At 40.1% G+C, this 13,853-nt stretch overlaps 1 protein-coding gene across 1 annotated transcript in view; it reads right to left on the reverse strand.

Moving 5' to 3' along the window:
* The window catches only part of Oca2 (OCA2 melanosomal transmembrane protein), a 274,118-nt gene that overhangs the window by 190,352 nt on the left and 69,913 nt on the right, over positions 1-13,853 (reverse strand). The window contains exon 10 of the mRNA XM_004872212.4: positions 447-518. Within this exon, the coding sequence (XP_004872269.3) occupies positions 447-518 (72 nt within the window). The remainder of the gene's footprint in view (positions 1-446; positions 519-13,853) is intronic.

The following is a 13,853-nucleotide window of genomic DNA, read 5'->3' on the forward strand; positions in this document are numbered from 1 at the left end:
GCTCTGACGGGACACTGTCAGCCCTACACATGCATCTCCGGAACCTCTTGATGTCTCCAAGACAGAGCCCCAACTGCCTCTCATCTCCCACCTCTCGGCTCCAGCTTGGACATCTTAGTGTAGTTCCTGAGAGCTGACAACACTAAATCTAGCCTCACACTGCTGAGCCACAGACCAGGACAAACACATGAGTAGGGTGAGGCTTTCTTCAGCCAAAATGAGGAGTAAAACTACCTAGATGTGCATGTGTAATGAAATCAAATGAAAAACATTCGTCAATGCTATTGTTTGTTAGTTTATATCTCTAAGCATGGTTTGGGGGCAAAGACATGGAAGTAGCATATAAAAGAATTAAAAACACCAAGTGCAGCCCAAGTCCCAGAATGTCTCTTGGGTCTGATGTTATACCCAGTGGTAAGCCATTGATTCTGAACATTGCAACTTACATCACCGATCACAGCCAGAGCCGCTAGTGCTGCGAGGGCCCCCAACATGGCTGCCAGAGTCCTGTGGACAATCTAGAAGGAAACAGGAAATGATTTCATTCTAGTCCACACACACAAAAGCCAGTATTGACACCAATATCTATGCTGACTATTGTATGCCATGCTTTTAAAATAATAAAGAAGTCAGGGGTTCAGTGTTTTGGTTTCTACACACCTCACAGACACCCAACCACCACTCCTCCTTGGAATGGAAGCTTTCATCCCCTGAGTAATTAGATGGCCCTGACAAGGCAGTAGAAGGGTGGATAGTGTGTTCTACAAGGTAACCTGCAGAAAATTGTCATTAATTATTTACTGTATACTCCCCAGACAACTGAACCATTAGTTCAACAACATAAATCAATTCTTCCCAATTACTAAGACTGCTATTATACCAAAAGCACACAAACGCTTAATCTGAGACTCCAGTATTAATGCTACATCATAAAAGGATCTTTTCTATTTAACTATAATTCAAATGGATGTGAAATTTCTAAGACAAACTATGAGGAAAGGCAAAGATATGGAGGAACTGAACCCCTCATACATTGCTGATAGGAATGTATAATGGTATTGCCACTGTGGGAAAGTCTGGCAGTTTCTTTAATATAAATTCACCTGGTAACCTCACAATTGCACTAGGAATCTACCCACCAGAAATGTAAATGTGTATCCACATCATGTATCAAAACTGAAAACATCCCTAATGGATGTCCATAGTGAACAGATAAATTAATGTGACATATGCCACAACATGGAATTTACACAACATGGAACTTTGTAATAGATAAATTAAAAATGTGCTAAATGAAAGAAACCAGACACAAACACTTGTATATTGTATCATCCCATTTATAGAAACTATCCAGAAAAGGAAAATTTAGAAAAAGCAGAGTTTCCTAAGACTGGAGGTAGCAATAAAGACTGACTAAAATATAGGTCCTTAGGATCTTTATGGGGCTATAGAATATTCTACAACTGGATCATAAAGGTGACAGCTGCAAAACTCTAAATTTAGTAAAAATAACAGTGCATTCCCAAATGGTGAAATTATGGAATTAAGTTACACCTCAATAAAACTGATAAAAATACAAAAGGAATGTGGTGAGACTGAGTACAGAATTAAACATCAGCAGACAATATTTATTTATTAATACCATAAAATGATTTTAATTCAATTATTTTATGGCTTCTACCTCACAGAACCTGGCATTCTTATTAGTAATTACCTGAAACTCAAATTCTGAATAAAATCATTTCATTCATAATTTGTATTTCTAGATTCAAAGCTAATTTTTACTTAATTTCATAGCAGGTATTTGGTTTTTCACAATTTAGAGTTGGTATTTTTTTTAAATAAAAATATCTAAGCACTAATACATGGCTACCAAATTCTGATAATTCCTTCCATTCATATTTCAGTTGATAAAACATTATGATATTACTTTCTATTTGCTGCTTACATATAAGAAAGGTAGCCCTAGGAAGCAGCAGGAGGGAATCCACTCTTGGCCCTAGAGCTATGGAGACTGAAGCTGATGTCAGCCACAGAGCATGAGCCATGGGCCAGAGCCAGCTCCACCCTCTCAGCATCCACACCCTACGGTAACACCCTGACAGAGTAAGGTGAGGACAGCCCGGCTTGGATGAGTCTTCGATTCTTATTTTAATTGTTTTGCATTCAATGAACACTTCATGAGTTGAAATATGAGGACGGGCTTGTAAATATGGACTTCAGAGGAAGGGAGGTGCTACAGTTCAGATGTATTCTCCAAAGAGCTCATGTGTTAGAAATCAAATCCCCAAATCCCCATATCAATATTTGGGGCACAGCCTATGAAGGTGCTCGGGTTAGATGAGGTCATGAGGCAGAGTCCCACGACACCTTGAGTGGCTTTGTAAGAAGAGGAAGAGTCTGAGCTGGTGTGCTTGTTCTGTCCCTCCAAGTGAAGCCCTCTGCCATGACCTGGTGCAGCAAGAAACCTTACCAGAGGCCAGTACCATGCTCTTGGATTTCCCACCTTCCACAAGCATGACCTCTATATTTTGTACATTACCCAACCTCGGGTATTGTGTTATAGCAACAGAAAATGGGCTAAGAGGGGAAGTAAAGGCTTTATGGAGACACAGTAGACTGGAGACAGAATTCTCTCTGTGAATCTCTGCAATCTCAACCTATTGCATGCTCCTTTCTTCCAACCTAACCTTTTGGTTGGCTTCATTGGGAAAGGAGTCTTTCAGTAGCGATCTGACTGTTAGTCATCACTGGTCAGCCATATAGGAAAGCAGCAGAAATAGCTGACTTTTTCATTGGCCACCTAGTGTGTACCTACAGGCACTTATTAAATGCTTTACAGATCTTCATATCATGGACTTTTCACAGTGACTGATGAAGTCGAAACCACCATCACAACCCAAGACAGGGAGACCAAGTCTCGGGAATGCTGAGTCACTTTCTCCACGTCATAAAGCAAAGAAGATGCAGAGGCAGGCCCAGCCTCTTCCTACGGGTGCCTTCTCTCTATTGGAGACATGGTGTCCACTCTTCTGTAAAGCCAGAAAACTACACCAAGGCCTCAAGGGGCTCTCAGCTCTGGAGGAGACCCATGGCCATGCGTGGAATCAAATCCTAGTGACTGATACACAGATGAGCAGACATTTAAACAAGAAGTCACAGCCACAGCAATAATCTACTCATCCACCACCACTCTCGGGACAATGAGTGACAGGTCATGACCTCACCAATCACACAAGCACCACCACCAAGCTCACCAAGGCCACTGCCACCATCAGCTCCTCTCTCCTCTGGACAGCACACTGGCCCTCTATGCACATGCTAGCCTGTAGACAACCCACTTACAAACATCTCTCAGACATGTGGACACAGCCGTTCCTTGCTAAGAGACCCAACTCTCCCATCAAACCTTTCCACTGGCTGGAGCCCCACACATCACAGAAAGGAGAAATCTCTTCCCATTGAGAACATGATGACCAGGGGCTGGGGCTGTAGCTCAGCAGCAGAGCACATGCTTAGCACGAGCAAGGCACTGGGCACTGGGCTCATCTCCGGCACTGGAACAAAACAATGAATCAGCCTCAGGTAGGTGGAATCAAACCTTTTAAACTAAATGGTCTCAGAAGATGAGATTGCTTTAGGTGATTATGTACATCCCTAAATTACTACGATGAGGAAAAACAACTTCTCAACTATGAGGAATAATTAAAATGTGAGATGGATCAAAATGCCAAAATCAATAAAAATGCTTAAAAGATGTTTTGAAGGATTGCATAAAGTCCTCTTCCGATATGTGTGTTAGAAAACACAGCATGCTTCTTGCTGCAACCAAATCCCTTCCAGGACACAGAGAGTGATGCTAGCTTCCCAGGCAGCCTGGCAGCGTGTGGCCACCTTCCCACGAACTCCTCATCAGCTGAGCCTACACCAACAGCTCTTATTTCTTTAACAATATACAGGCTGAGAGCGCCTTGAGGGCATAAAGGTAAAGTACCTCCCTCGGGTTCTCCTCACTGCTCTGAAAAACAACCAATACATGCTGAGCAACCAAAAGCAGAAGACTAATGAACAAGGCTGCAAGTAAAAGGCCAGTACTGCTCCCTAGGAGAGAAGAGAGTCCTAGGACAGCCCCACAGTGAGTCATCTTTAAAATTATCCAGAACACCACCAACCTCCATGCATCTGCCCTCCACAGTACACACAGTGTCAGACATTGACAAAGCAGTTCTCACACTCCAGACATGGGGCCTGCTGAGGAAATCTAAAGAGATGTTCTGTGCAAATGGTAACCAAAGAAATCAGAACTAATTTAAGTTATATCAGACAAACTGACTCTGAGTCAAACCTGACTCTAGAGACATTATATAATGATAAAAGCTTTAATTCAACAGGAATATAAAAAAATTATAAATATATATACAGCCAAAATTGGAGCATGTAAATATACAAAATAAATGTTGACAAACTAAAGTGAGAAATTGACAGCCATGCAATAATAATGGGGGTCTTCAATGCTTCATATGCAAGAATGGATAGAACATTTCAGACAGAAAGCCAGTTTAGGAAAAAACAGTAAACTTGAATGATGCTGTAGACCTAGTAGACCTAACAGATATATATAGATAGATAGATAGATGATAGATAGATAGATAGATCTATATATTCAGAACTTCCCACCAACAGCAGCACCAAAAGCGACATTCTCCTTAAGCACACACAGAACATACACAGGATATGTGCAACATATAATGTACACAGGATAGAGCATATGGTAGGTCACATGCAAATATTAAATTTTAGAAGGAGGAGATCATATTGATTATCTTTTCTAAACACAATGGTATAAAATGAGAAATTAAGAACAAGGAAATAGGAAGAAGATTCACAAATATTTGAAAATGAAATACATGCTTGAATAACAAATGGTTCAAAAAAGAAATCAACAATTATCTTAAGACCGAAATGGAAATACACCACACCAAAACTTATGGAATACAACAAAAGTATCTTAGAAGAGGTAGCAATAACAATGCCTACACATTAAAAAAAAAAAGAAAGATCTCCAACAGCCTAACTTTACATCTCAAGTAAAAAGGAAAAGAAGAACAAATTAAGCCCAAATTTACAAAAAAGGAAGTTATTAGAATTACTGCAGAAATAAATGAAATAGACTAGAAAGGTAATTGAAAAGATCAGAAAAATTGAGTTGATTTATGAAAAGATAGAATTGACAAACCTTCACTACACTGAGCTAGGAAAAAAAATGAAATAAATAAAATCAGAAATGAAAAAGGAGACTCTACTACTGATACCACAAGAATACAATGAATCAAGAAGCTACTATGAATAATTATATGCCACAAATTGGATAACCTAGAGAAATGGGTAAATTCTAAGAAAAATTCAACCAACCAAGGCTGAATCAAAAAGAAATCAAAAATCTGAACAGACCAATACAAGTAGGGAAACTGAAGCAGGAATCGGGACCCTCCCAACAAACAGAGGTCCAAGGTCAGGTTTCACAGGTGAACCAGTCACTAAACATTTAAAAGAGAATTATGCCAACCATTCTCAAATTCTCCCAAAAAATGAAGAAAAAACACTTCCAAATCCATTTCATGAGACCAACGTTATCCTTATATGTCAAAATTCAACATCCCTCCATGATTTAAAAAAGAAATTTTCCTAACAAATTAGGTATAGAAGGAATGCTGGAAAAACTAAAGGGGTATACACAGCCTATAAATGGGCCGCTGATGCTTGTTCTATTCAAAATATTACAAAGCACACTTCCATGCTGGACTAAAATTTCAGTGTCTGAGTTACATTCGTGTGAATAAACTATAATCTTATTATGTCCTTCTTTTCCTGATGGGCATTTCAGATACCTATGTTCTTAGAGCCAACATATATAATTTTCTTCTTAGTAATTGTCTGGAATTCAAATAGGTAAAATCTCAGCAGTCAACTATAATATTTCAAAAATTTTACATGCTCTCACAATGTCTGTCCTTGCCAAATTACTGTTCAAAAAGGTATTCTGATTTATACCTTGATCAGCACCAGACAGGTCTTTATAAGACATTCTCCTACTTAACATTATCAGCAATACAACATTTGCCTCTATCTCTTACCATAAATTATGTGTCAGAAGAAATTTTTTAAGTTTATCAGGAAAAATTAATAACCACAGTTCTCCAAACCCAGAAGGAAGTTCCCCTGCTGCCATCCCAAGCTCCTAGGGCAGAGAAGGTAAGCCACGCGGACACCAGAAGCACCCCTCCCCCCGTGGAAATGAGAAGACACGTACAAAAGCCTCAAAAACAGACTTCTGGATCACCTACAGCAACCCCAAAGGGAAACAAGATGGAACAGTCTGATACTCAACCACCTGAACTCTCTGAACTGGCAACAAAAGAGGGTCTGGGAAAAATGAAATCAGAAATAATTACTCAGATAACAGCAAAGATTTTGCTCATGGGGCAAGATATGATTAATAAATCTAGAGAGGACATAGATAAAAAAAATAGAGGATCTGAGGAACATGATGGAATCCTAACATAGGAAACAAATTGAATCCATAAAACAGATACAAACAGATTTCCAAGAGATTAAAAACTCCATCGAAAGACAGCGCAGCAGAAGGAACCAATGTGAGGATAGAATTTCACATATAGAAGATAAGATTGCAATTAGTGACCAGGAAAAGAAAAATTGCTTTAAAATTGTAAAGGAACATGAGAAATCAATCCAGCAGCTGCTAGACAATGCAAAGAAGAATAGCATAAGACTGATTGGAGTCAATGAAGAAAGAGGAGAGAGTGCAGATGACATAAAAAAACTCTTCACAGAAGTGATGGCAGAAAACTTCCCAAGGAGGGAAAAAGAACTTGACATACAGATAAGTGAGGCATATAGGACTCCAAATAGCCTTGATCAAAAAAATCTACACATAGGCATATAATAGTTAGGATTCCAGAAATCCAACAGAAGAACAAAATTCTACAAGCAGTCAGAGAAAAGAAACAAATCACATACAAAGGAAACCCCATCAGAATCACAGCAGACTTCTCAATGCAAACCCTCAAGGCAAGAAGAGCTTGGAGTGATGTATTTCAAGCCCTAAAGGAAAACAGCCTCCAACCCAGACTGATGTACCCTGCAAAACTATCTTTCAAAATGAATGGAGAAATAAGATACTTTCATGATAAAGAGCACCTCAGGAACTTCATGAATATCAAACCAGCACTCCAAAAAATTTTAGACAATACCCTAGGAAAAGACAATGAAGATCACAACCCCAGGAAACCCAGCAGAATGAATCCACTGGGCATGACAAATTAAACACAAAAGGGGGAGAATCCAACAAAAAGAAAAAGTCATGACAAGGCTTTTAAAACTTTTAACTTCATCTCCCCAATGAGTGTATAATTCAATCTTATTATTGTACTGATTAGTATTTTTCTGATTCTAGAGTTGCACACCTTTCCTTGTGCTGTACTGGCTATTTATCATCTTCTTATGTCTACTTTTTACTTGGGTTGTCTATTAATGAGCTCTAAGAATTCTTTATATATTCTGGTCATAGGTTATATGCATTGTAAATATGGTCTGTTTAAGGACTTTTCATTTTAATGATGTCATTTAAAGTTCTAAATTTTGAGAGAATCTCATCTATCAATTTTTTTCTTTTATACATCATGTCTTTTGTATACTAGGTAGTTCTTGCCTACCCTGAATTCATAAACATTTTCCCTTATAATTTCTTCTTAAAGTTTTATACTTTTAGGCTTTCTTATTTAGGTTCATAGATCCCTTCAAGTTATTTTCATGTATGGAAATAAAGGGTTGAGGTTAATTTTTTATATACGGATACCAGGTGTTCTAGTGCCGTTTGCTGAAAACACTATCTCTTCCTCGGCTCTTGAATTGAGTTTATAGTCTATAAAATGCTAATGTTAAATAATCTTTCAAAACTCAGTGGACCATATATGTGTGGTTCTATTTCTAGATTCTCTGTTTTATTCCAATGATCTATATGTCTTTCCTTACACCAACACTGCCTTGATTACTGTAGCTTTAGAAGAAGTCTTAAAATTAGGTACTAAACATCTTCTAACACTGCTTTTGTTTTTGTTTTTGTTTTTAACTTTTCTAGGTCCTTTGTACTCCTACATAACTTTTAAATTTCAATATCCAATTCTTCATTTATAGCAAGTATACACAGATCTGAATTTTTATATATAGCTTGTGTTTTCTAATCCTGCTAAATTCAAATACAAGTGCTAGGGGCTCCTAGAGATTTCTTAGTATTTTCTCTGTACATGATCATTTCATCTACATATAAACATTTTGCTTCTACCTTGCTAATCCTATCCTAATTGTGTCATTTTATTGCCAGACTACTTTGGTGGGGACTAGGTTTCAAAGTTTAATGGACAGATGAAGAGTAAGCATATCTGCCCTTGTTCCCCACCTTAAGGAGAAAGCATTCTATCTTCTCCATTTATATAAGGCGTTCTCGCTGGAAGTATGAAGTACATGTCTTTAATCTGTTGAGAAGGTTCTATTCCACTTCTAGTCTCCTGATAGCTTTTACCATGAATAGCTGTAGAATTTAATCCAATACTTTTTCTCCAACTAGTGACAGGATCATATGGCTTTTTCCTTTCCTCTGTTAAAATGATGACTTTTGGGGGTGGATCTTCCAGTGCTGAACCAACACTGCCATCCCTATAACAAAACCACTTTCTACATCCTGCCAGATCTGACTTCTAAGAGTTTGTTTTGTTAAACAAATTTCTATCTATGTTCTTACTTTTTTCTTCTATTATCTTTATCCAGTTTTAGGATTAGCACAATGTTGAGTTCCTAAAATGAGGGGAGAAGTGTTCCCTCTTTTTTCTGCTTTAAATGTTTGATATAATTCATAAGTTAAAATGTATATGAGCCTGTTGTTTTCATATAGGTAGGTTTTCAAGCTAGGAATATACTTTATTTAATAGGTGCTATTCAAATTTTATATTCCCTCCAGAGTTAGCTTCATTAATTTGTCTTTCAAGGAACTTCTTAGAAGTTGTCAAATTTATTTCAAAACAGATTTTTGAAATATGCTTTCTATATCCTTTAAATTCTGTAAAATCTGTGGTAATGTCTCCTAGATCTTGATATTGTAATTTAAAAATGTATAATTGATATTGTGTAACAGGAAGAAAAGGTCTAAAGGTGCAGGGGAAGTGGGAGAGGTAGGGGAAAGGAAAGAAGGGAAAAGAAAAAATATGAGAAAAGAAAAAAAATGGAAACAAAATCTTTGCAAATAGGGAAGGGTGGAGAGGGTGAAGGGAGGGCAGGGGAAGGGGAGAAAATAAGAACCAAGATACTCATGTAAAGGTGCTAGATCCCAATGATGAATGTAACTGTATTTTATACCAAAAATGTACCAATAAACTTAATGGGAAAAAAATAACCACAGTTCTTTTGTTCTCACAGATGTATAAATACAGAAATAGATTTTTAAAAACAAAGAGTTATGGGCCTTAGTACTTATGATAATGTTAACATACATTTAGATATAACAGTAAGCAGGATTCTAAACATATCTTCAAGCTTAGAAATAAAAGCACTAGTTCTATAATTAGGAAAATAAAAATATAAAGCAATAAACAAGTGAGTATATGGTTAATATCATATCTATACCACTAACACATGACTGGAGAGCCTCATGAATAAATATAAATGCAAAAACATCATCCCCTTCCCATTTGAAAAAAATCTATCTTCCTACTTCCTATTATCTACCTTTTATTTTACTCTTTATATTTTGGGTTTCTCAGGTAAAAGAAACTATGCAGACATTACTAACAAAAAATAAAAACTGAAGAAAGAAAGTAGGAGAGTAAAAGGAAAAATACAAATACATGAAAGCAAATTTGTAACTAAATACAGCATAGCAAGGTCACATTGATTTTAGCAATTTTTTAACTCTCAATCTGTCTCTAATTTAGAAATGAAAATTCCTTCACATATCTTTCTTCTTAAAGATAAAAATATATCCACTATCAATATCAATATCTCTGGGTGTGGTGCCACATGCCTGTAATCCTAGCACTCAGGAGGCTGAGCCAGGAGGATTGCCACAAGTTCAAGGCCAGCCCGAACTACATAGAGTCCCTGTCTCAAACAAACAAACAAATAAAAATATCTTTTTGAACAGTAATTTTTCAAGGATTTTAAGTATACAATGCACACAAAAACCAAGGGTTATTCTTCTTATACAAAACAAACCCTACCAATTAGAAGATATGGAGATAAATAAATGATCTTTGTATGTTGATTTTGTGTCCTGGCACTTTACTGACCTTGCTTATGTAATGCAGTTTTTGGTCGTTTTGGGGGGCTTTATATACATGTAGTGTCATTCGCAAATAGGGACAACTAAACTTCTTTTCCAATTTTGTTGCCTTATATTTCTCTTTTTAATTAATATATGCTTGCTATGCATAACAGCTATGTTTGATTTGGGAAACTGGTGTATAATTTCTCGATATTTCAATCCTTTACCCCAGCCCATCACTCACCCTTCCCCTTTTCCCTGACCTCCCAGCCCTTCTCCAAAAAGTCTGCTTCCCTCCTGATTTCTACCAACTCTCCTCTTGTTCACCTCTTTTGTTTTTGGTACTGGGGATCAAACTCAAGACCTTGCACTTGCAAGGCAGATCCAGTGCCACTAAGCTAAATCCTGGCCTACTTTTTAATTAATGTATATTTTGAGTTTCTCATAGTAAGAGAAACTATGCGATGTTTAACTTTTTGTGTCTTATTTTGCTTTAGCATTATGGTTACAAAATCCATCCATTTTCCTGCAAAAGACATGATTTCATTCTTCTTTATGGCTGAATATTCCATTGTGTATATGAGCCACATTTTCTTTATCCAACCATCTGTTGATGGGCATATAGGCTGTTTCTAGCTAATGTGAACTCTGCTGCTATAAACATGTGTATACATGCACCATAGTATGTTTTTAACTCCTTTTGGAGAAATACCCAGGAGAGGTATAGATGGGTCAGATGAGATTTTATTTTTAATTTTGGGGGGATTCTCCACCCTGATTTCCACAGCGTTGATTCCACAGTGGTTGTTCCCCACATCCTCGCCAGCATTTGTTATTTTTGTGCACTCAACAATAGCCATTCTGACTGGAGCAAACTGGAATCTCAGAGCTGTTTTGACTTGAGTTTCCCTAGTGGCTAAAGATGCTGAACATCTTTTCATGTAGTCATCAGCTTTTTGTACCTCCTCTTTTGAAAAGTGCCTATTTTTAGAACTGCCCATTTTTTTTGATCAAGTCATTCATTTTTGAGGGGTTAATATTTTGCACTACGGCTGACTACTATTTCATTGTGTCTGTGTACCACCTTTTCCTTTTAATCCATTCATCAGCTGATGGGCACATAGCTTGTTTCCCTTTCTTGGCTATTGTCAATGCTGCGATAAACATGAGTATGCAGGTGTCTCTTTGATTCTATTGTGGAAAGGCATAGCATGGAATTCTCCAACTGATCAAAAGTGGTTCTTAATGCACTTAACATTAAAATCAATGAAAGCTGGGCCGGGGATTTAGCTCAGTGGTTTTTCCCCCTGCTGCACAAGTGCAAGGACCGAGTTCAATCCCCAGTACCAAAAAAAAAAAAAAATCAATGAAAGCTTCCATAAAGATAACAAATTAAAACACTATATTAAATTTCATGAAATCTATAAATAAATGTATTCCTCTCAGAAGTTTTAAATCACTTTACAGACAGCTTATGAGCTACAATTTTCCCTTATATTATTGCTGTTACTTCAATACAAAAACCCAAAATGACCCCAAAATCAATCCTGAAATACCAACATTCTCAGTGGTGCTCACAAAAATGACCTTCACAGGATGCAAGACCTTTTTAACTTATCTTTACAAAATATGCTGGAAAAGTTGTTTCAAAAGTTTAGTAAGTTCTTAGGAAAATGTAGATTCCCCAACTCTGAAAGGTACCAAGCCCACTCAGCACAGGTCCTCCGCTATCACGGGGAATCACTTTCACCGATGTGTCACAGAGTAGATTTCAAAGGCGGTGAAACAGTCCCACTTTCATAGCAAGGCCTGTGATCTAGCCAAGGATGAAAAGGACTGCTAATTATTCTGCTGTATAAACAAGCACTGCAGAGTGGCAGCTATGAGATGTGGCCTTGTATCAGTAAGTGGAGAGGCAGGAGGAGAAGAAAGAAAAGGAACATTGTCAAACGCCCCCTGCTGACCGAGCTTGGTTGTTCGCTAAGGATCAGGGCTGGGAGCCCTCACCTTCCCTCAGTCAGCTCCTCACGCCTGGAGTGAACCCCAGAGATGAGGCTCCTGCCTGACCTCTGACCCTGCTAGGGCCTCGGCCTGGCACCATCCCGGCTGGCCAGGCTGAACCTCGCTTCCGCCGTTGCTGCGCTGGGTCTCGCCTCACGCGGCAGGCAGCGGCCATGGGAGAAGTGTGAAACGCGGACACTGGCAATCTTAGCCCAACACAGGGCTCCAGGGTCCAACGGGGCGGGAGATCTGGTGAATCAGACACGCGCGTGTCGCAGTCCTCTCCGGTGTCTGTCGCGTGCTCAGGTTCATCACCCTTCTCCAGGGGGCGCCCACCCTGAAAGCTGGGGTCCCCTTCCAAGACTCCTCGGGAGGAACCCGGAAGGAAGGCATGCCACAGTGCCAGGCTGCGCGGACTCACCGCACTGCGCCCCCTCCGGGCTCAAACCGCAGAGATGGTGGCTGAGAGAACAACATTCACCCCACTGACTTCCCGGGGCCCCAACAAACACGGCCGAGCAGAGCTGGTGAGAACAGCTATGCAGAAGTCGCCACATGGCCTCGCGGGGCCTAAGCGTGCGGGAAGCAGCTGGGCTGGTGCCTTCCTTCCCCCCCGTCCGTCCGCGGTGGCTGCGCTTCCCTCCCCAGGAGGCTGATGTCAGGGAAGAGCCTGCGTGGCTGAACCCGAACTCGGCACAGGCCCCCTCGAGCGCTGTCCTCAGTGCTGTCCTCCCCACTCTTCCCCCTCCTCCGCATTAGTCTCCCAGGGCTGTTGCCACAGGTCCCATAAACCTACTCTCTTACGGCCGTGGAGGTCAGAACACGGGTCCTGGGCGCTAAATCCGAGTGTCACAGGGAGATCCTCAGCAGACTGGCGGGAGAAACCACGTCCTCGCCTTGCCCGCTGGCTAAGGCCACCCCCATTCCACACCCAGGGCTGCCCTCTCCCACCTTCAAAGCCACGGGAGGCGGTGTGGCGCTCACATGGTTCCTCCGGAACACTATTCCATGGTCAGGCACGGCGCCCTCTGCTCAAGGCGGGGCAAGGTTCTCCACCTTGACTTTTCAGAACCCATGGGGCCCACCCAGGTCATCCACAACCTCAAAGTCCTCAACGTAATCATCTATGAACTTTCTCTGATCACATACGCAGAAGATCTGGAAATTACGACGTGGACTTCTCAGGGTTGTGTTATGCAACCCACTGCACCTGTTCAGAATTAAGTGAGCCAGCACTCGAGGAGCTAACAGCACGTGCTCACCCTCGCGCTGCTCCCAGCTCTGTGAGAAGCACGGTAGCCTGGGGAGAAGCATAAGCTCCACTGGCAAGCGCTGAGGGTCACACTCAGCTCTGCCCTTAGAAGCCGGGCTGTCGGGAAGGATTTGGCCTCTCTGTGCTGCAGTGTCCTCCTCTGAGCAAGAGAAGACAGCAAAGCCCACCTCCAGGGTTTTTAACATGTAGACCGCTCAGAAAAACATTTGCTCCTCCTCTCGGTGTCAACATTGTCATCATTGCTTT

Source organism: Heterocephalus glaber, unplaced genomic scaffold, assembly GCF_053883595.1.
Source record: "Heterocephalus glaber isolate CG9 unplaced genomic scaffold, H.glaber_assembly_v1.0 deba00001111, whole genome shotgun sequence".
Lineage (NCBI taxonomy): Eukaryota > Metazoa > Chordata > Mammalia > Rodentia > Bathyergidae > Heterocephalus > Heterocephalus glaber.